General features: G+C 51.6%; 3 protein-coding genes across 12 annotated transcripts in view; 1 reads left to right on the top strand and 2 right to left on the bottom strand.

Annotated features, from left to right (window-relative positions):
* The first annotated feature begins 20 nt into the window (after positions 1–20).
* On the top strand, positions 21–17898 carry DNAJB13 (DnaJ heat shock protein family (Hsp40) member B13). 3 transcript variants are annotated; one of them, XM_032990805.2, is made up of 8 exons: positions 21–126; positions 372–475; positions 769–930; positions 1438–1595; positions 2604–2717; positions 3091–3204; positions 3287–3363; positions 10898–17898. In XM_032990805.2, the coding sequence occupies exons 1-8, from the start codon at positions 59–61 to the stop codon at positions 10950–10952; spliced, it is 852 nt and encodes a 283-aa protein (XP_032846696.1). In that variant the 5' UTR covers positions 21–58; the 3' UTR covers positions 10953–17898. The 3 variants fall into 3 exon arrangements, with proteins under 3 accessions (XP_032846696.1, XP_032846695.1, XP_032846697.1); XM_032990804.2 differs by lacking the exon at positions 10898–17898 and adding an exon at positions 3896–5014; XM_032990806.2 differs by lacking the exons at positions 3091–3204; positions 10898–17898 and adding an exon at positions 3896–5014.
* Positions 4703–10103, bottom strand: LOC116961110 (mitochondrial uncoupling protein 3). The gene is made up of 7 exons (XM_042792761.1): positions 7503–10103; positions 7020–7158; positions 6667–6877; positions 6269–6466; positions 5612–5713; positions 5327–5507; positions 4703–5149 (listed from the first exon to the last, which is right to left on the bottom strand). The coding sequence occupies exons 2-7, from the start codon at positions 7143–7145 to the stop codon at positions 5044–5046; spliced, it is 924 nt and encodes a 307-aa protein (XP_042648695.1). The 5' UTR covers positions 7146–7158; positions 7503–10103; the 3' UTR covers positions 4703–5043.
* Positions 9495–21367, bottom strand: part of C2CD3 (C2 domain containing 3 centriole elongation regulator) — a 51289-nt gene continuing 39416 nt past the window's right edge. For 7 of the 8 annotated variants that reach the window (XM_042792753.1, XM_042792758.1, XM_042792755.1 and 4 more), the window contains exons 31-33: positions 18683–19721; positions 17909–18011; positions 9495–10360 (exon numbers count right to left, since the gene is read on the bottom strand). In XM_042792753.1, the coding sequence (XP_042648687.1) occupies positions 10121–10360; positions 17909–18011; positions 18683–19721 (1382 nt within the window). In that variant the 3' untranslated portion in view covers positions 9495–10120. Of the gene's footprint in view, positions 10366–17908; positions 18012–18682; positions 19722–21367 lie in introns of all 8 variants that reach the window. The other variant, XM_032990801.2, reaches the window with a different exon arrangement.

Raw genomic sequence — 21367 nt, 5'->3', positions numbered from 1 at the left:
GGAAGTGCCCTTCGCCCCGCTGCCGCCGTGACCATAGCAACGAGGGGAGCGGGCAGCCATGGGGCAGGACTACTACGCCGTGCTGGGGCTGGGCCGCGACGCTAAGGACGCCGACATTAAGAAGGCGTGAGAGGCTCTTCAACTTGTGCGGGGGAACCCCGGGGTCTTCGGGGTGGGGGGAGAGACCCGGGGGGGGGGGGTTGTTTGGGAAGGGGGTGGCCGTGCTTCGCCTTCCCCTGCTCCCCAAAGTAGAGGCCTGAGGGGGGCAAAGGGTCTGGGAGAAGCTGTGAGGGAGCAGCTTGGCGTGGGGGTGTCCTGGCACCCCGGGGCTGGCTGTGAGGCTGGGCTCTCCCTTCCTTTCCCCTTGGTAGCTATCGGAAATTGGCCTTGAAGAACCATCCTTTAAAATGCAAGAAGCCCTGGGCGCAGAAGAGGTTCACGGAGCTGGCGGAGGCCTACGATGTGCTCAGCGACCGTAAGTGGGGAGATGGTTCTCTTCCACGGAGTTTAGGGGGGTGAAGCATCTCTCGTGTGGCCGGAGGTGTGCTGAGCTCTGCACCCCCCCCCCCAGGGCCCTGGCACCCCAGGAAGGTGGCCTCAACTCAGTGACCCATAGCCCAGCTGATTGCTGGTGTGTGCTCCCCACCTCTTGCTGGTCACAAGGTGGTGGGGAACACCCCAGCCTCCATCCAAGCAAAACCTGGATTTCAGGCTCTCCCCCAGCATGGGAGAGCATGGCCATTCCCAACTCCTATTTGTTCCCCCCAGCCATGAAGAAAGGCATCTACGACAAATTTGGAGAAGAGGGTCTCAAAGGTGGCATCCCCTTGGAATTTGATGATGAGAACCCCTGGACCGCTGGCTACGTGTTTCATAACAACCCTGACAAAGTCTTCAAGGAGTTCTTTGGTGGAGACAACCCCTTTGCGGGTAGGTTGGGGGTGCTCTGAGGGGTGGCCCAGACCCCATCTACGTCTGCTGTTGTGCTGTGGTCACCTCCAGCTCAGAGCTTTACGCTTTCTGGGATGTTTCCCTGCCTGGCTACTCTCAGATCCCCTCTGGGGCTGCTCGTCCCCAGTGCATGAAGCTTAGATCCTGACTTCCCCCCAGTCCTGGGTGAGTGAGAAGCCTGAGTGTGCATGTTCAAGCTCTCAGCTCTCCCCAGCTACTGGTGGGACCCTTTTCTTAAAGGATTTCCATCAGAAAGAGGATTCAGGTTGGCAAGACTGCTGTAAACAGGTGAGCAAGCTAAAAATGGTCACGGAGGTAAAACACGCCAGCTGGATGGGGAAGGTGGTCCCAGGCAGAAATAGATGACAGATTTCCGGGTGGGATGTTTGGGGTGCTGAGCTGTAATGATAAGGAGACCCTAGGGGACCCCCCTGATGTCTGATCCCAGTGAGGTGACACCCCCGCCCCCATCTCTTATTCACACAGAGTTCTTTGCTGAGGATGGCTCGGAGTTGACCCTGCCCTTCGGAGGGCTGCGAGGACGAGGAGTGATCAAGCAAGACCCCCCGATCGTGCGAGACCTCTACCTCTCCCTTGAAGACCTCTTCTACGGCTGCACCAAGAAGATTAAGATCTCCCGCAGGGTAGGGGCAGGGAGGGATAAAGAAGGGGGGGGTGTGCTTGGCAGGGTGGGGAATTTTGGGCTGGACGCTCCCCCTCTTGGTTTCAGCAGCGGAGCCTGAGGCTTTAGGGCTGGTCCTGCTCGGTGGGCTCGGCAGGACACAGGGCTGTGTCCGTACCATGGGAAGGGACCTGAGCACAGCCCAGCAGAAACGCTGGCAGGATCTGAACCGGTACCCTCCTCTCCTGGCTTGGCAGCATGAGAAGTGGTGTGAAAGCTGGTGGGAAGGAAGGGCTGATGCCAGCCCTGCGGAGAGGAACTTGGGGGTATTGGTGGGGGGAAAACTGCCTGTGAGCCAGCACCATGCGCTCGCAGCCCAGAACCCACCCGTGCCCTGGGCTGCAGCCAGAGCAGGGGGGGCAGCAGGGCCAGGGAGGGGATTCTCCCCCTCTGCTCCGCTCTGGGGAGACCCCCCTGCAGTGCTGGGGCCAGCTCGGGGGCCCCCAACAGCAGAAGGACACGGAGCTGCTCGAGCGGGGCCAGAGGAGGCCACGAAGATGCTGGGGGGGCTGGAGCAGCTCCCCTGGGAGGCCGGGCTGAGAGAGTTGGGGGGGTTCAGCCTGGAGAAGAGAAGGCTCTGGGGAGACCTTCCAGCGGCCTCCCAGGGCTTAAAGGGGGGACAGGAAAGGTGGGGAGGGACTCTGGGTCAGGGGGTGGGGGTAGGACAATAGGACAAGGGGTGACAGGTTTTAAGCTGAAAGAGGGGAGATTTAGGTGAGATCTAAGGCAGAAATTGTTCCCTGTGCGGGGGGTGAGGCGCTGGCCCAGGGTGCCCAGAGCAGCTGTGGCTGCCCCCTCCCTGGAAGGGTTCAAGGGCAGGTTGGACGGGGCTGGGAGAACCCTGGGCTGGGGGAAGGTGTCCCTGCCCAGGGCAGGGAGTGGGGCTGGGTGGGCTTTAAGGTCCCTTCTCACCCAAACCAGTCTGTGATTATGTGACTCAGCTTTTCTAACCTGCTTGCCCACCCTCCAGGTGATGAACGAAGATGGACAAACGAGCACCATCAGAGATAAGATCCTAACGATTGACGTGCAGCCGGGGTGGAAGCAGGGCACCAGGATCACCTTCGAGAAGGAAGGAGACCAGGTAATGACCGTGGTGTGACGTTCTGGGCCAGGCTCCCTTGAGACAGACTGCGCCTCGTTGCAGGTTTCCCGTTGCTTGGAAGTTGGCAGCATGGCTCCACTCTAAGGTGCCCTTCCTGCCTGGATTTTCCTTAAGATAGATTAAAAAAAATTAATTTAAAGGGGTTGTTTTCTGCCTGTCATCACCCAGTCTGGTTTCCCTTGGCTGAGCAGGAATCATTTATCAAAGACTTTTTTTCTTAAAGGAAGAAAATCCCTTTCCCTTTGTAATCAGCAGCAGAGACATCCATGTCACCTTTCCCTGTGTAAAATCTTTTGTATTACACCAAACCATTTCCAGATATCTTTATTTCCCCACCCCCTCTCGCTTTTAGGGCCCCAATGTCATTCCAGCTGACATCACCTTTGTTGTCCAAGAGAAACTCCACCCCAGCTTTAAAAGAACCAACGACAACCTCATTTACGTCGCCACTATCCCCCTGGGAGAGGTAAAGAGTCAAGCTGAGGGGGTTATATTTGCCCTTGGGGGGGCTGCAGATGCAGCTCTGGATCCTGCTCTGTGCCTTGCAGGCGCTGATCGGCTGCACGGTGGACGTGAGGACGCTGGACGGGAGGCTGCTGAACATCCCCATCAATGACATCGTGCAGTAAGTCCCGTGGGGCAACTTACTGGTGGGCTCCGGTGGTCAGATGCGGCTTTTCTGCAGAGCTTGGTGGCCAAGGAGGTGAACGGGTGCTTGGGAGGAACCTCAGCTTTGGCCTGTTTCTCCTTGGGAAAGGAGCATGTCCCCATCGCCTGAATTATGGAGGCGCTTCAAAAGCTTTTCCGACAGGTTTGGGGTTCCTGGAGGAGGAGGATGCCACCGTGGGCTAATCCCTCTGGTCTGGTGGTCGTGTTGCTGGTGGTAGAGGCAGGGAGAGGGCTTGGTGGGGGTGGGTGGAGGACAGGAGTGAGATGAGAGCTGCATTGTCCAGCCCAGCACGCCAAGAACAGTGTGGGGACAAGGCTGGAAGAGGAGGGCAGGCCACTGGTTGGAGCTGGAGCAGCAAACCTGCCCGAAAAAAACCCCTCATCCACGGGTGTGGGGCTCTGCACGTGGACACAGTGGCACTTTGGGACTTGTCTTCCGTGTCAGGGTTGTCCCCCAGCTCCTCTCAGCCCTGTCCTTTGCGTTGCAGCCCCAAATACTGCAAAGTGGTACCAGGGGAGGGGATGCCGCTGCTCCAGGACCCCCGGCGCAAGGGTGACCTCTTCATCTATTTCAACATCTGCTTTCCCAAGAAGCTCACGCCTGACAAGAAAAAGCTCTTGAAAAACGCCCTCTTGGCCTAGGGGATGGTGACCTCCCCCCTCTTTTTCCCCCAAAAAAGCTCTGGAGATAGCGCTGTGACCAGGCAGAGGCAATTCCCAGCACCCTTGAAGCAGTTTCCCCTGGGATTCAGCTTTCCAGGCAGCCAGGGGGAGGGTGATGGAGGATTTTAGCAGGGGGGTTGGAATACTCCCAGCTCTATTCCTGCAGGGGAAACTCAGGGTTTGGGGCAGAACGTGGTGTGGGAAAGACCAAAGCGAGGGAAGAAAAGACTTCCTGGGTTTAGTTAAGATCCCACGATTTTCTCAAAGAGAGAGAGGCAGCAGCAGGACCCAGGACTGGGCACGGCCATCACCAAGGCCTCAAGGCTGCACACCCCTGCGTGAGGGGATGAGCCCTCCTTGGGGCTGGGGGTGGCTCTGTGCACCCCACAGGTGGCACACGTGGCCACAAACCCACACACCCACCTTCAATGCTTTTGGTTTGATTTTTTTTTTTTTTTTTTTTTTTTCCCCTCTTACCACAAAACTCATCTCTACTAAAGTCGCTCCCTGATCACACACAACACTTGGGGAAACTTTCAGCTAAGCTTGGGCTTGCCTTTGCCACCACCCTCCCCCAGGGCTGGGAGAACAACCCTAAACCCCCCCAAAAAAGGTGAGGGAGCCACGAGCGCTGCTGCGATCAGACCCCATAGGGGTGATTTATTAGAAGCATGAGTGAGGAAGAACGGGAATCGCTGCTCCCCCCTCTCACCTTGTTCCCACGGGGAAGCGATGCTCTTCCTGGATGGAAAACCTAGAAATATTTTTTCTTCCTCTACTCCTCTCTGGAACCCTCCATTCTACCCCTTTTCTCCACAAACTCCATCATTTCTCCATCTTGCTGTTCCTCTTGGGCTGTCCCCCTTGGGCTGGGGGCATTTGGCGTCGCTGTTCCCTGCTGTCCGCTTCCACAATTAATATAATTTACTCCTGTATCTCGTCAACGCTGACGAGAGAGGTGTGTGTGGGGGGGTCAGGATGGGGCTGGCCGGGCCAACATGACCGCGCGCTGCAGCTGCTCGTAGGAGATGAACATCACCACGTTCCACGAGCCGAGCCGTAGGAAAGAGGGGACGAACCTGCGCCGGGAAAAGCAGCGTTTGGGAAAGGGGATGGGGGGGGGGACACAGACACAGCCCTGCCGTCCCCAAAGCCCTGCCGGGGGAACGTTTGGGAACTGGCGCACGCTGGTGGTGTGCAAATCGTTGGGTTGAGTTTGGAGAGGGGAGGGGGGGGGGGCACGTCCCTCAACTCACCCTTTGTAGAAGCCGGCGAGGCCGTCCTGCATGAGCAGGGCCAGGAGGCAGCTGAGCACGTTGCGATATTGCCCGGGGCTGGAGTTCATGTAGCGCGTCTTCACCACGTCCACCGGCGACGCCACCACCGTGGCGCAGAACCCGGCCCCGAAGGCGGCCACGAAGTGACAGGGGACGTTGTCTGGGATGGGGGGGGGGGGGGGGGGGGGCGGGAGAAAGTTGAGGGTTGTAGGGATGGGGCTGGCACCCACCTGTGCTCCCTCCCCACCCGAGCGCCGGGCTCACCCGTCATCAGCTGCGCCCGCAGCAGCGCGTCCTTAACGAGGTCGTAGGTGACGAGCTCCCCGCAGTTGATGATGGCGTTGCGGGCAATGTTGGGCAGCGTCCCTGCGCAGGGGGACGGCGGCAGCGGGGACACAGGTCACATCCCCCACCCAGAGCATCCTGCGTGGGTGCCCCAGCCTCATCCCAGCCTCCACCCCCATCTACATCCCCCATCCCAGTCCCCTTCCTCATCCTCATCTTTCTCCCTTTCCTCATCCCCATCACTGTCCCTTTCCTTGTCCCTGTCCCCATCCTCATCCCATTCTCATTGTCTTTTCCTTATCCCCATCCTCTTCCTCATCATTGTCCCTTTCCTCATTCCTGTCCCCTTCCTCATTCCATCCTCATCCCCATCCCCTCCTTGTCCCTTTCTTCATACCCATCCCTTCCCCTTCCTCATCCCAGTTCCCATCCTCACCCTTCTCCCTGTCCCCTTCCCCATCCTCATCATTGTCCCTTTCCTCATCCCCTTCTTCAACCCCATCCCCTCCTTGTCCCCTTCCTCATCCCCTCCCCATCCCCTTTCTCATTGCCTTCCTCTTCCTCATCCCCCTCCCCTTCTTCAACCCCATCCTCATCCCTGCCCCCTTCTTCATCCCCATCCCTATCCTCCCCTACCTCTCCAGAGCCCGCGCACCCCCTCCTCCCTGGCGATGGTGCGATAGGCGTCCACGGTGCCGCTGTACCTCCGGGGGCCGTCCGGCAGCGCCCCGCTGGCCTGGAACCTGACCTTGACCACGTCGGTGGGCTGGGCGCACGTCACCGCCACCGCCCCCGTGGTGCAGCCCGCCAGCACCCGCGCCGCCAGCCCTGTGCCTGGAGAGGGACAGTGCTGGGATCCCTGGCCCCCCCCAAATATGCAGGGACCCCCGAGGCGAGCGGCTTGGGCTGCGTTCGGGGGGGGGGGGAGGCGCTTGATGGAGGGGGTTGTTCACCCCGCGGTGGGTCTGTGCCCTTTTGGAAGAGGGGGGGGGTTGTGCATTGGGACAAGGGGTGCGTGGGGTCCCGACACTCACTCTCGGCTCCTTTTGGGGTGTAGAGCTGCTTCACCGAGTCGTAGAGGCCGATGCGGATGGAGGCGAAGCTCAGCTGGCGCTGCAGCCCGGCCGCCAGCCCGCTGTAGAGGCTTCGGGGTCCCTCCGTCCTCACCATGGTGCTCAGCGTCCCCAAAACACCCCGATACTCCACGGTGCCGGTGCTCCGGGGGATCCGCACCTCCCCTTGGAGCTGTGGGACACCGACTGCGTCACCCTGCGCCCCACAACTCCCCCCCCCCCCCCCCAACTCCCCCAAAACCACCGTCGGCTCTAGGGCGTGGGGGGAAGCTCCCTTCGCCCCTGGGATTTGGGGGGGCGCGGGGGGATCGTACCTGCAGCCGCACTTTGGCAGTGTCCAGGGGGAAGGTGCAGAGGTCGGCGATGCAGGCAGCCATCCCGGCGCTGACGAATTTCACCGCGGCTGTCGGGGGCACCTCAGGGGGTTTGAGCCCCACCATCGTGGCTGAGAGGCTGGAAGGAAATTGGGGGGGGGGTGGGGGGGGAGGTTGGGGTTTGTGGGGGCAGCTGGGCTGCTGCGGTGGCCGGCGCTTCGAGCAGGTATCTGGTTTGGGGGGGGGGGGTGGGAAACGATGTGGCGTGATGGCTCCAACTGGCTTCGGAAAATCCCCAAAAGCCAAATCCTGCCCTATTTCCTCACCCACATCCCTGGGGAAACTGAGGCACGGCAGCTTCCCACACTCAGCAATTCCCCAGTGCCCACCCTCCTCTAGCCCACCCTGGCCAAAATGGGGGGGTTTGGTGAGAATATCTCCCCCAGGGTGACCTGCCCGGGGTTGGGTTCCCTGTGGCCTCACCGTGGGGACCTCGGCACCGCGTCCCGGCTCCTGCCTTACACCCCTCTCCGTGCCACCACCCTAAGAGCTGGCTCCTTGCCCCCCCCCTTAAATAGCACCGGGGAGGACATTCCATTGGCCGCAGGGATCAAGTGACAGCAAAACCGTTTCCCCCCACCCCTCCTGTGGCATTTGAGCGGATGAGAACGGGGCCACCCAGCACCTGTGACGGGGTGGCTGGTTCAGCCCTCTGTGCTCCGCCCCCCCCCCAGGGCTTGGGCAGGGGTGTGTGTGTGTGGGGGGGGTCCTGCCCAAACCACCAGCACCCATCGCAGCAAAGCACCCACCGCTGGCACCTTAGGGATGGCGGAATCTGCTCAGTTTTTAACCCAAAAGCTCTTGGGAAGGACGAGATGCAGCAACCACTTGTCCAGAGGGTTTCAAAGCGAGCGGTTTGGAGGCAGAGCAGCACCGAGTGTCCTCCCCACCGCCGCCGCTGCCTCCGTGCAGCAGGTCGGCCCCTTCTGCCCCCGGCACGGCCCACGCAGCCGTAATCCCTCGTGGGGAACCACCAAGCTTCCCTCCGCACGGCGAGGGCAGGACTCACAGGGAAATCCCGGTCGCGCTCTGCATGGTGAAACCCAGGAGGGAGCGGGACGAGGCCGGAGGCCAAGGGCAAGGTGATGGCTTAAGAAATGCCCCTTTTCCTCCATTTTCTTAAAACTTGGTGCATTTAACCCTTGGTGCTGTTTAGTGCTGCACTCGCAAAGCCCCAAGGGATGCGCTCGCCCATCCCTGGGGATGTGCGGAAAGTCTCCGCGCCGGGGCTGACCTGGCCTGCTGGGCCTGGTACAACCAGGGAGGCAGAAAGGTTCTGCGAGCCCCTCGGCTTAAATTAAGGTGAAACAACACCAAACAACCCCTTAAAATGTTTTACTTGTGGTGGAAACAGCTTAAACTTGGGAAAGGATAGTGAGCAACGGGGTCTCTTATTGGTGAATCTGTAAGGAAGGAAAGGAAAGGCGCCCGGTCACCACACCAGGTTCCAGCGTTGTCTCAGGTTGGGAAATCTTGGGTGGTGGGTGCACCCACAGCAAAATTTTGTCACCTTTTGAGTTCATCTTAGCTGATTTGCACACTAAACAGAGGCAGGTATTCCAGGAAATCATTTCCATGAGAGGTGAAGTCATGCTCCCCCTTACCACCTTTACTTTCTTCTTGGGTACCTGTCCAGCCTTGAGCTTATCAATCTTTTTTTGAAGCTTATCTAAGGAATTTGGCACTACAGCAGCAGGCAGGGGAGTCCTGCCTCCTCGTACACCCTGTGGTTCCCTGCGTGGCTTCCTCAGCCTGATCACAAAAGCCACAACTTGTCCTTGAGCCTTTTTGTGTCGAGGAGTGTTTGAGGCATCAATTCCTTAGTTCTTTACAAGACTGCGCTCCAACGCCGACCTAAATGCAAGAGGAAAAAGCTGATTATTTATCTCGTGCCCGACATAGGAGTCAAACACTGTCACCTCCATTGTGACCACGTTCCCATCGCAGCCGGCATCCCGCCTGGGATTTTTGGGGATGCTTCAGGCAGCGTGCAGGGAGGGCAGAGCAAATTTCACCCCCGGGGTCTAACCCAGCGTGGGCAAGTTGTGCTCGCAGTGAATTATTATGCATTTAGGATTTCCCCCCTGAAAAGCAAAACCGCCGAGGCGGGAGGAAAAAGGGGCGCTGAGGCTTTGGCTCCTTAAATCCCGAATTCAAAGCGTGGTTTGAAAAAGCAGCTCTGAGCAGGAGCGCTCGCTCACCTCTGTGAGCTGACTCCAGGCAGGCTGGGCTCGGCCGTGATATTTTCTTTGCAAAGCAGCGACCTTTCCGCGTGCCCCCAGCCACATCATCTTCCCGGAACAATTTCTACACCGTCCTCTCGCGCCCGTCACCGGAGGCTCCGGGGGGAAGGAGTCGCCTCCACCTGTTAATGACCAGCTCGTGACCTGGCGGCGGGACACTCGGCACCAGACGGCAAGAAACCAGAGGAATTTTATTGAAAACAAACACCGGAGAGGAATACAAAAATAGCATAGCTTAGTTTGCAGAAAACTCTGTTATCCTAAAAGGTACCCGACCTAAAAATGTACAAAAATAATTTAGAATATAAAAGCTCTGTATTTCTAGTAAAATCCTTTTGTACACACAACAGTATTTTACAGAATCCTTGGCCTGTATTTACACAAGCACCCTGGGCACACGCACTCCTCTCAAATCATCAAATCACGCTTCCCCCCCCCCCCCCCAACTATTTTTGAAAGGCTGCTGGGGAGGGAGCTCACCTTCCCTCCCCATCCACAGCACCCGCCGGCGGGGAGGCAACGGTTCGAATTCTAGCGCCTTTCTAACATTCTCCATCCTTTGGTTGAAGGAGCTGTCTCAAAAGGGGATGCTTTGGGTTTACTCAAAAAAACCCCAAACTTAGAGAAATTTCACAGGAATAAATCCCCAAAATGGAGTATCCGGAGAGCAGGTAACAGCTCACCGGTTACTCGAAGCGGCGAGTCTCAGCGGGGACCTGCCCTTGCAAGACACACGGTCGCTCCGCTGCCCCCCTTTGGTTGACCGTTAAAGTCCTAACGAGATCCCAATTAGGCAAATTAAAAATCAGAGCCCGAAACCTCCGGCTTCCAGCTCCTCTTCCCCGCAGGAGCCGGGCTTTGCCGCTGTGTCTCAGGAAGCAGCCGTTGCGGACGGGCTCTCGCCGCCGTTATTCCTTCTTGGACAGCTGAGCAGAGAAGATCCTGGCGATTCTTTCGGTCTCCTCTTCCGAGAGATCGGCCGCGGGCCTGGGACACTTCGGCCTTCGGTAGGGGATTCCCCCCAGCACCGCTCCGCTTCTGCTCTGCGGAGAGAGGGAACGAGACGTCAGCTCTTTTCTGAGCGTGACAAACCACGGGGTCCTGCGAGAAGCTGGACACACACTTGGTGGGGGGGAAAAAACCCTCATGATGTGTTTTCTGTTGTGGTTCTCCTCAGAGGGGTTTTTCCTCTTGTTCCGCACACCGAGAGGCAACTGTTTGGAAAAAGACCTGTTTGTTCCAACTGTTTGGAAAAAGACCTGTTTGTTCCAACTGTTTGGGAAAAAAAAAAAAAAAATCCACGATGGTGAAATAACTTCCCTGCCCAACACAATATTAGACGTCGCAATGCTATTCTTTCTCAGCGCTACGGAAAGCAACATCTAGAAACCAAAATTAGAAAGAAAGGTCCAAACCACACCATCCGGCTCTGGCAGGGGAACTCTGAGTTTGTGAATGTCTGTCCTCACCCAAAGTTCTCTTGTATGAAGCCAAAGGGGATCACACCAGTGTATTCGCTGGGCCCTGACTCCCTGACTTTTGGTTTTCAATTCTTGTTTTGTTTTTAATTTGCAGAACCCCCAAAACCAAACCACCTTGCAGTGGAGGGGTAAAGCTCCAAGCCTACTGACAAAATAGACGGGTCCATCTCAGCAGCCCACGAGATGAAAACCATTGTTTTAGGCATTTTACCATCATCTGTGGTTTGCACGCACCCACCCAGCAGTCAGGCTTCCTCCCAGCACTTACAGCAGCACTAAAGACAGATCATTTCAGCGGCCAAAGAAACTCCCGTTTCTCCCCAACTCGTTTAGAGCCGGGTTGTGCCCATGAAGCACCGGGAGAGATCTGGCTCCAGCTGCCTTTCGAGGTGGAAGCAAGCGGTGCTGGTTAAGGACACGGCTCATTAGCTGCGGGGCCAGGAAAGTTTCCTGGCGAGCGGCAGCGATTTGGGAAGCCGATACGCCGGGCTGACCTTTCCCCTACATCGTGGAGCTGCTTCTCCGTCCCGGCCGGGCTTGGCCTCGCCGGGCACAGTCGTGGTGGAAAAAAAGTCTCCTGAGGTGATCAGCTCCCTCTGCCAAAAGAAACGGCGCTGGGATCCCGGTCCTGCGTGCTCTCAGCTTCGGCGTGCGCTGTTTGGGGAGGGAAATGGCTTTTTTAGGAATGAGTGGGTTTGGAGATTTTTTTGCGGTTGGTCACCTGCACTTTACGGACTCAGACGACGAGCGCCTTGAGTATTGGCCCTGCGACGGCATCGCTGGTGAAGACCCTGATGGGGGAACAGTCTGCAGATAAAAACCACCCCCTGATCTACATCCTGGGCGGACCTGTGCTTGCTAAAGCCAGGTCAAAGCCTGAGAGGTTAACTGTAAGTTAATTTAACATCAGCTACAATTTCTGCAAACAGACAAGCCCAAGAGAGGCTGTAACCACAGGCCAAGGTTTCCCAAAGGAAGATTTTCAGATACACTGAGCCAGCCGGCTCCTGCGCAGCCGGATTCGGGAGCCAGATCAATAAGATCAAGACGATGGTTTTGGTCGCTGGCTGGTTAATAAAATAAAAATGACCAGGGTGGGATCAGCTCGTGTGGTTTCGCAACCAAGAGCGCCCTCAAGGCTCACGACAAGCTGACCTACCAACTCCTAAACACCATCTCCCCAGTTTCACACGGCTAATTGTGTGAATTATGTGAACAGTGCTGCGAAAGACTTCAAGCTGTATCCAGGAAAATAGCTACAGGCAGTCATGCCTTCAAACACTGCCCATTTTTACCACACTGAAAAAACGTACATGTGTGTTTATGAGGATCCTTGCTTAGTTTTTCTTTTTTCTTAGCACTGCTCTGAGATGATTCTCCTAAACCAAAATGTAAGAAGCTGAGAGAGATTAAATGCAGACCTGGCAACATCAGAAGCTTAAAAACCAGCAGAGAGAGACGCTTGCTGGCCAAGCCACCTCCCTTTGACAGCATATTCTGCTCCAGAGTTGACAGTAGCTTATTCTTCCCACACTGTTTTCTGTGCCAACTGTCTGTGAAACAGCTGAAACATTAGTACTGGCCGGAGACGGACAGTAACCAGCTCGCGTTGGCTCGGTGCTGGTCCCTGTTCTCTGCACAGCATTCATAAGCAGTTCAGAGAGAAAATCATTCAAAGTGAAAGCTCAGAGCACTGGTAAAAGGCTTCTGGTTTTAGTACATTAAGCAGCGTTTGCTTCCAAATACCAGTTTTATGTATTTGCAAAGAGTTGGTATGGCCCGTCCCTGTCCCTCAGCCCAGGAAGGTCTGCAACTGTAATGAAAACAAAAAACCAAGGAAAACCTGGCTCTTAAATCCAATACGCTGGGCAAATTGCAGCCAGCACCGGCACTGTACTCAGAAACTCCTTCCTTTCAGTTTCAGTGATGCTGTTTGTCCTCTGATGAGCTCCCTGTTCTACCCTGGAGGAGCCCACACCACTAATATGCCTCAAAAAAGACTGTCTGCGCAACTACGTGCAGCTGAAAAGCTTGCAGGAGCTAACTGCAACAGTAAACCAGGAGCAGGTTTATGCTGTAGCAACGGGTCTCTATCAAATTCCCCAAATCATCCAATTAACCCTATTGCAAAGGGCCACGAAGCTGAGCTTCCTACCTCTCACAGTTCCCCTCTCACGTGCGCTTGTGCTGTACGGTCAAGAGCTGAGAGACGGCAACTCACATTTTGAACGTGAGGAATAAAGGCAGACGGCTTTTCCTGATCCAACAGGACATTGCTAATGAATTTCAGTGGGAGAAGCTGCAAGTCCTGCAACTCAGAAGAGAAGGTACCAGATTGTGTGGGATAAGATAAAGGAAAAGAGAACAAAATAGACTGAAGAATTTAACAGAGACCAGCTGAGTATTTCTGCAGAAATAAGAGGACTTTTTGGGGGGCTTACACTAACCCAGTGGCCCAAAATAGCTGCAAAATTATCCTACACTGGTTGTCAGAATTTTTAAAATCGATTCTAAAGGATAAATTAAATGAGATTTTCTCCTTTGCTCTTAAGAGTCGACAATCCAGAGGTGCCACAATACTTCTCCTGCCCCAGGGGCATGTCACAAACCGAGTTGTTCCTGATCTGCTCGGGTCGGCCAGAGGCTGCTGCAGCAAATTCAGCCCCTCACTCACATTTTGCCATCAGTGCAATAACATACCCCGAAAGAGCACTGTACTCCTAAAGTGAAAATAAGACCAAAGAGCAGCTGCCTGCTGCTATTAGATGACACCGGGGCGTCCGATGGCAGTCTGGGCACTCCTGAGTGTCTGTAAACAAGGCGTGCTTGGAAAACATACCACTTGCACGCTGCTTCAGACAGAAGTGGTTAAAATTCTCCTCCTCCAAATTTCCAGACCACCGTGTCCGCCTGCAGCAACGCAGGGGCGTTCAGAGGCACGAAGCTATCCCAGGGACCTTCCTAAAAACAAACTTCCAGCTGTAGGAAAGGTTTAGCAGCTTTTCTTGCTGCTCTTCTGCATGCGCAGGGGTGAATCAAAAATAGAGAAGTTTAAAAGCACAGTTAATGCTCCCAGCTCGCGCAGGTGATCAGGAACTTTATGAAATTATATTTGCAGGTTTGGCTTCGCCAACAGTTTTGGGATACAGCTACAGGAAAAAGCTACACTTCTATACTTGCCTCTGTATAAAACTATTTTTCTCTGAAATGTGACAATTCCTCAGAGAAGTAACATTTAGCAAGACATTCTAGCCGCAATGCTGCGTTTTCAAGATGCTCCTTTGATACATCAAACGGGCAGTTTCAAACAGCCAGAGTTTTCACCTTCTGCATAGTTTTGGGAGCTCACACCTGAAATGTTGTGTTTACACCATTCCTTCCCTCCGAAACCGGTTCAGACTACGCCCTGAGCATTAGCAGCGCCTGTCCTGGGCTTCTCCCTCTCTCTGTCTCTAAGCCGAGAGAGTCAGGGACTCCGAGTAGCTGATGCTCAGCCAGGAAGCACACACGTTTCATCAGAAGGATGCAAGAGGAAAGAGGACTTACGCAGAGAAAAATCACGCTTTTCTTTTTATAGAAAGGGCAGCAATATGGGAGGACACTTAAACCGGCTGAGGATTATCTAATCGCCGTGTGCCAAGCATTGGAGTAAAGCAAACAGATTTATTAGCATTTTATAGGTCTTGGGGGGATGGCTTATTTCAAGGTCAAAGAATTCTGGTAACCAAGGCGGAGAACGTTTCAGGCGGGTGGCTCAGCCAGTTTAATGGCCGGTTTTCTCTGTGCACAGTGATGAAGGAGTGAAAAGAGATCTGTGTTAATAGGCTACACCCTGCCCCTGGAGTCACTTTGCACTTGCTTCTGCTTTCTGGGCAGGAAAAGGTTTATATCAAATCACAGACCACAGGCAGCAACTCCGAAATGGACGTGAAGCACACAGCCACCTTTTCTTTATTCTGATTGTGAAAATGCAAGGAGCCGTTAGCATTTCTGCTCAGCAGGTTAGGAGGACAAATTTAACGAGGAAAAGGCTTAGCTCTGTTCTCTGAGTAAGCGGAGCAAGGAAAAAGAAGAGCTTTAGTGGCTGCAACTGAAATGGCAGCAGATCAAGAAGAAACATGACAACCAAGAAAGGATGTTTGGACCCTTGTTAACCATCTGCATTTTCAGAACAGATCAAAAGCTTGCTACTCTGAATCTGCCTAAGTCTGGGTTATAAAAGTGTTATTTCTAATTTACGCTGAAGGAAAAGCTAGGTGTATATACAAATATTAATTATTCTGAGTAAAACTGGTTTCCATATGTTTCTTAACGCTTTGGAATATTCATAGAGGTGAGGGGAAAAAAATATCAAGATATTTAAATGAAAAGTTTAACAACTCTCCCATTTTTTAAATACTCCCTCCTGCCCCGCCCCAAACCCAGCTTCATTACCAGTAACCTGGGCCAGCTCTGAAAGGCAGCAGGTCTGCATGCAGGTTTCCCATCCAACATCTCACTGGAATCACATTTAAAGGTTCTTACTCCAGCATATGATTGCCCCAAACTCTGACCAGAATCAATGTGGCAGACCCCTCTGTGTGAAACAACACACCTAGAGAGATTAGATTTTTGCCCTGAAAAATCAGCAACAGTATATAAAATAATACGGAACATAGGAACACAGTAAAGGCAAAGAGGGAGGAGAAGGGGGGCTGGAGCAACAGTCAGAAATAAGATTTGGATAGTAACCTGGGCCGCTTACACAACTGCTTTGACTCATTTAAAAACTAGTTGTAGCTTTACAGTAAATTCGAAAGTGTTGGATGCTGTTAAGTTTAGCCATGGACTTGGATAATTTTCCCTAAGTTGTATCAGGAAGTGCTTGGAAATGGACTGAGCAAAGTGCAAAGCTGTTCACTGAAGTTGAAAAGCGGCAGAAGTTGAACCGGGACCGCTGGATCAGACAGGACAGCGGGTGAGCAGTGCGGAAGAGGAGAGCTGGGAAAGACCTCAAGAACCGGAAGCCTGAATCTGATATAATGGAGAAAAAAGGTCAAAAAATTTTAGATTTCCTGAGGGTCTGTGAAACTCAGGTCCCTGGAAGGTGACCACAGCATCCGGGCTGAGGCTCAAGCTGCTGCAGCACCTTCTCACATCCCCATGTCCTCGCAGCATGAGTCGAGATCAGCCTTTTGTCTCAAAATGCTGCCAGCTCCTTCGCCACGACTGCCCGCTTCGCCTCCCAGCTGCTTCCTCCTCATTTTGCGGAGGAAGGCAGGGAAAGCAGGGACTTGGACAGGACAGGGAGAGGCTGCAGGAACACTGGGGAGGCCAGGAGAGGTTTGCCAGCTGCCACGTGAGCGAGAGGGGACTGATGATCTTCAGGGGAGAACAGCTCAGATTTCAGCCTTGCTGTCACGCTTGGCGTTTGCTGAACTGTGCAGAACCCAAACAAACCCAGATTTAGAAACTGATGTTGCTAAGGCTAATTAAGAACAAATCTATGAGAAAGCAGTTTTCCTGAACTATTTTACCATCAACATAAGCGAAAAACTTCTTGTTCTTCATAGAGGTTGTTTGATGCTGGGTGCGCAACACAAGGCACAACTGACTCCTGTCTCAACAGACAAGTTGCTACAGAGAAGGATCAGCTGTAGCTAATCCTGGAATTAAGCTGGTTTAAGGTCAGCTGTATCCAAATAGTGCCTTGCTCATATTCTCCCTAATTATTAATGACTTTCAGGAGTGTGTTTCTAGCCACTAAGCTGAGCGCTAGAGAGCAGGAATTCAAGGAAAGCTGATATTAATATTAAACTGAAGGTTTGAGTGATGATGTGCAGATGCACAGAAAGACACGGTGCTTCCGCAGGGAGAACTGGAGCTAACTCTGCAGAGAAAGCAGAACTCAGAAGTGGGGGAAAGATGGCGAGGCAGAGGGGATGGATGGGGATATCAGCGATGGACAGAGGTGAACGCAGAGAATTTGAAGGAGATTACACACACTGCTTTTGATTTAGTCCAAAATATTTAGACACAGCACAAGAAGTATGCTTAAGAAGCACTAAGACACACTTCAGTCTAGGTGTTACGATCAAGATTACGTCTTAGGATGCTTGAAGCATACTGTGCCCAAGACTCCTCTGATAGAGGTCTCTGCTTTCACTAGGAAGAAGTTTCAAGGCCTTTAGGAAAAGATGGTATTATGTAAATCAGAAAAAAGAATCATTTTTACAACACAAACCAGCAAAAAGTCAGGTATTTTACCCAAGCTGTAAACATGTTTATTAATTTAAAGTAGTTTCCATTACTTCAGAGCTATTAGATCCTGCTCGTTTCTGTTCTGTTTAATCAAGCAAGCTGTTTCCAATTACATAAATGTTCCATAGAGCATTTGTTTCATAGGTCATAAGGAGGGGAACCAACACATTATCTTTTCTGGGAGTGGTAAACAAACAGCCCAGCTGCTGCAGTACCCAGATCCACATCAACATCCATAGTAAAGCTCTGACTGGAAAACAATATGTAGACCTCAAAACAACTGAGCTACAGGCCTCTTGTAGTAAATCAATGTTTATGCACATAAAACCACCCATGAAACAGCAAAAGCAATCAACAACTTCCCTGTATGAGGAATGGTCACTCCAACTATTTTATTATTCCTTCCATCAAAGAACAGTTACTCGATACCTCTCAAGGAGAGGCTCTCTTGCTGCGAACTCCCTCATTTCAACCTGATCTAAAAAGATATCAACTGGAGTTGTAATTACAAGTTACAGCTTGCGTCCTAGAAGTCAGGCACTTTACCTCACATTAAAGCACAAAGAAGCGTGGAGTGAGCACCTGCCACTTCCACTGACCCCAGTGGAGAAGAACAACATTCACTATTGTATACAGACAAACTGGTTAACATCAATGCCTGAGTATCATCGACGATGAAGCCATGGTGCTGAAAATGATTCTCAGAGAGAGTAGAGGAATCAGAAAGATTCTCCTTGATTTGATTTGGAAGCCATTATTTCTAAACTGAGTGCTGACAAAGAAAGGGAGAAGTACTTTTGTTCCTGCTTTAATGAACGGACTCCCTTAAGCTAGGACAACAAAAGAAAGGATGTCTCATACTTACTTTCAGAGCTGTGGAAGGATGAGAGGAAATGCTGAGCAGTCTCATGGAGGCTTCCATCTGCTGGGGTGGAAGGAAGAAGTTGGGAACAACAACAGGATCAGATCTGAGCAGAACTGTTAAGGAACAGCCTTTGGCAGCATGTAGTTGCACAGAGCTCCGCAGGAGCTGCAGGTGTGGAATAAGCCTCACTGTAACAGCTGATAATGGATCCCAGATGGTGAATCTCATTTATTTTGATCAATATTCTATCTTTCTGAACACCTGGTTTTCTCACTAGGCCTCACAGAGCAAGGGACACCAACTTGCTTTGCAGTAATACCTCATATATCTGTAGAGTCCTTCATCCTGTAAAAATTCCAACACAATTTAGTAAAACTGAATGTGAGATTTGGGATCTGTGTAGGAAACATGGGAAAGTATTTTAAATGCAAAATAAACTACATTTCTTTTAATACAGAAGAAACACAAGAGCTATAATAGTGTCAATGTGGAAGAGAAAAAAAAGCAAGACAACATGTTGAAACTACCCAAAATGAAATGACTCTCATGGAACACAGAACATATTGGTTACGCATGGTAAGGAAGTCATCACTGCACTGCGTGAACTGCAACTTAACAAGGTTTTCCAATACCTTCCCAGGTCATCAATTTTACACTCATTTCCCAGAGAAGAGCTCCACACAGTGAATTTCTCTTTCCTGGGGCCAGTGAGACTCTAACCGAGACATAAGACACACTTCTTGAATGCAATGTGTGCTTAAGAAAAAAGGATACAAAACAATTTTCGGTTTGACAGACTTTTCTGACTCTTCCAGTGGGTCTTCACTACTGTCATCAGAAAAGCTGCTTCTTTCCAAGCCCGCCTGGGCTGATACACTCTTAACACAGATCTCATCAGAACCGCTTACTTCCTTGTCTTGATCTTCATTCACAACCTCAATGCTTTCCTCCTTCTCTCCTTCTGTGGTTTTTGGATTGGTCAAACCAACATCCGGTAGAAATTCCAGGACTTCTTCAGAGGCTGCATGATACTCTACATTTTGCTCTGTAGGTTTAGTGTTAAATGTTCTATCCCAATCACAATTTCCATTTTCTACAGGGATTTTGGCTGTTTGATGCACATCTGACAAATGAGCAGGCTGAAACAGCTCCTCCTCTGTTGTTCCTGTGCCAGTATTCAAGCTCGGAAAGCCTTCTGTAACTGCCCAAGGACAACCCTCGTCTGCGTGGAGGCTAGCGCATGGGCTAACGGCGGTGAGCATGCTTTGGTTGTCACCTCGTAGGATGCTGGAGAAGGTGCTGCTCCGTCTGCTGCTCCCTCTTCTCAAACAGTCTATAACCAGTGCGTGCTGATCTTCAGGCCCCGAGTCTACGAGCTGCTGCTCAGCACCCAGCTCCACTTCAGACAGCACACTGGACCAGGGACTAGTTTTGTCCGTTATGGTTGTTACTTCGTTAAGAGCTCGTGGTTCTATAATGTCTTCTTCATAGTCTTCTTCACTGTGTGGCTGGGCAGCAAAAGCACCTTCGTCTTCTTGGATGTAGTCCATCGGCAAAGGACGCTCACCTTCAGGGACAGCTCGCTCTAGAAATTCCCGCAGCATGTGTCTCTCAAACACAGATCTCCCGAAGGAGCACGGCTGCTGTGTATCGCTGCAAACGCTGCGTGAGTCCAACTCAACTTGGCCTTGATACACGTCAGGTCTGGCTTCTTCATCCTTCTGGTTGGGGACATGTGTAGCACCCAGCTTTCTGCTGCTGTCTTGATGCACATTAGAAGATTCTTTACTGTTCTTAGTTATAGTCCGTAAGTCTGGTTAATAGAAAACAGCATCAGTAAACGCACGGAGCAACAATTCACCCTTTATCTGATCTATTTGGGCATATGTAAGAATGGTTAGGAGTTAAACATGCACAGCTTTGTCAAACGCTCGGCTCATGTGATCACATCCTGCTCCCTTTACCATTGACAAGGCCAGGAGGAAGACTGAAATGCTAAGGAAAAGTTCAGGATGAAATTACCGGGAAATAAGTAGAAATACCTACATCAATGTAAAGAAAAAAAATTGGACAGTGAAAATGCTCTGATATACAGCATACACCTAAAGCAAATGAAAAAAATACCTATTGCTTGGAGCAGCCAAAACCAGTTTGGACAGTTAAGACCACCAGGGAAGGAGAGAGGAATAATCTAGACAGGAAAGATGGATAATTTAACCACATTTTCCTCTCATAATTTCCCCGGTTTTATGTAGGGACCCAGAAGATACAGTTGCTACTGACATTCTCCAGCTTTCAGTTCAATTTGCCAACTCAAATCAAATGATAGACAAATGTTAATTAAATATTTGTGAAACATATTCACTCAGGACTACTGCTCAGCTGTGATGGTAAAATTGTAAAGTCTGAAAAAAAGGAGCTGCCTGTGCTCCTAACACCGGCTCTGAAAAAAGGTGATTGGATCAGGAGCATAAACTTTAATAAAATCTATGCAATCTTGAAAATCTCTGGGAATTTTACAAATTCTTTAAAAAGCCGCAGTCACCTATTTTTGGATCCTAGTTAACAGAGCCTACTAATTTCTTGCTTTCTTTGAGAAATTAGTTCACCAGTCTTAGGTTAAACAGCAAACTACTGCTACTCTGAGGCAAGAGAAAAAGTCTTGCTATAAGGTAACGGCGGAGGACATTTGGAAAAGGAGCAGGAAGAGTTTGAGGCAGATTGTAGAGGATAGCACACAAAGAAGCAATCAAAGCAATAAAGATGAGAAGGGGAACAAAAAGCGCGAAACCCTGGAGAAGAAAAAGAAAAAAAATTAGAAGATCAAGGTGGTGAAAGAAGAATGGCAAATTCTGGCATGATAGAAATGTGCCCTTCAAGTCCATCTCTTGGAAACGCTGCTTCCCGGTAGGTAGAAACAGCACAGAATAAACTCGTCAGCTGGCAGCCCTCCGAGCCACAGTTTATTCTCTGATGAATTATTTTAAAAGCACCAGCGGGGATTTGATTTCCTAGTCATTTTGCTACTCACAGCACCTCTGGTGTGAGGTCAGGTTGGCACGAACAGTTAAGGTAACATTAAATTAACTGCAGTGAGCAGGCTAGTGCCGAGATGATGAGTGGTTACAATGGAACTGTTAGAAATGCCAGGCAGAGTAGAAAAACAGACATCTGAAAAGAAGGTGTACGAAGAGATATGGTTTCCTTCCCTGTTGTGTCACACTCCATCTTTATTAAGGATGTTATTGTGTCCAACCACAGTAACGATAGGGAAAATTAACTGCACTGATGCCTCTAGAAGAGGAAATGTATTGAATGTGCTAAACAGAAATAAAGCTGCTTACTAAGAGCTTTGTCTTATGTATCCTCAAAAAGCCTTATTTTAGCTATTCATTGTAGGGCATAAATTTCACCTGAAAACAGAGATATGCCAATTCTTATTAGCAAAGAACCACAGAC

Source organism: Tyto alba, unplaced genomic scaffold, assembly GCF_018691265.1.
Source record: "Tyto alba isolate M040663 unplaced genomic scaffold, T.alba_DEE_v4.0 Super-Scaffold_2, whole genome shotgun sequence".
NCBI classification, from domain to species: Eukaryota; Metazoa; Chordata; class Aves; order Strigiformes; family Tytonidae; genus Tyto; species Tyto alba.
Note: the sequence above shows the minus strand (reverse complement) of the source record. Positions and strands in the feature narration are given on the sequence as shown.

Coding starts and splice junctions, on each gene's coding strand:
- DNAJB13 (XM_032990804.2), top strand. CDS start 59: ATGGGGCAGGACTACTACGCCGTGCTGGGGCTGGGCCGCGACGCTAAG. Junction 931..1,437: donor TGGAGACAACCCCTTTGCGG/GTAGGTTGGGGG, acceptor TTATTCACACAG/AGTTCTTTGCTGAGGATGGC. Junction 3,205..3,286: donor CCACTATCCCCCTGGGAGAG/GTAAAGAGTCAA, acceptor TGTGCCTTGCAG/GCGCTGATCGGCTGCACGGT.
- LOC116961110 (XM_042792761.1), bottom strand. CDS start 7,145: ATGGTGGGGCTCAAACCCCCTGAGGTGCCCCCGACAGCCGCGGTGAAA. Junction 6,878..7,019: donor CTGCCAAAGTGCGGCTGCAG/GTACGATCCCCC, acceptor GGTGTCCCACAG/CTCCAAGGGGAGGTGCGGAT. Junction 5,714..6,268: donor GGTGCGCGGGCTCTGGAGAG/GTAGGGGAGGAT, acceptor CCCCCTGCGCAG/GGACGCTGCCCAACATTGCC.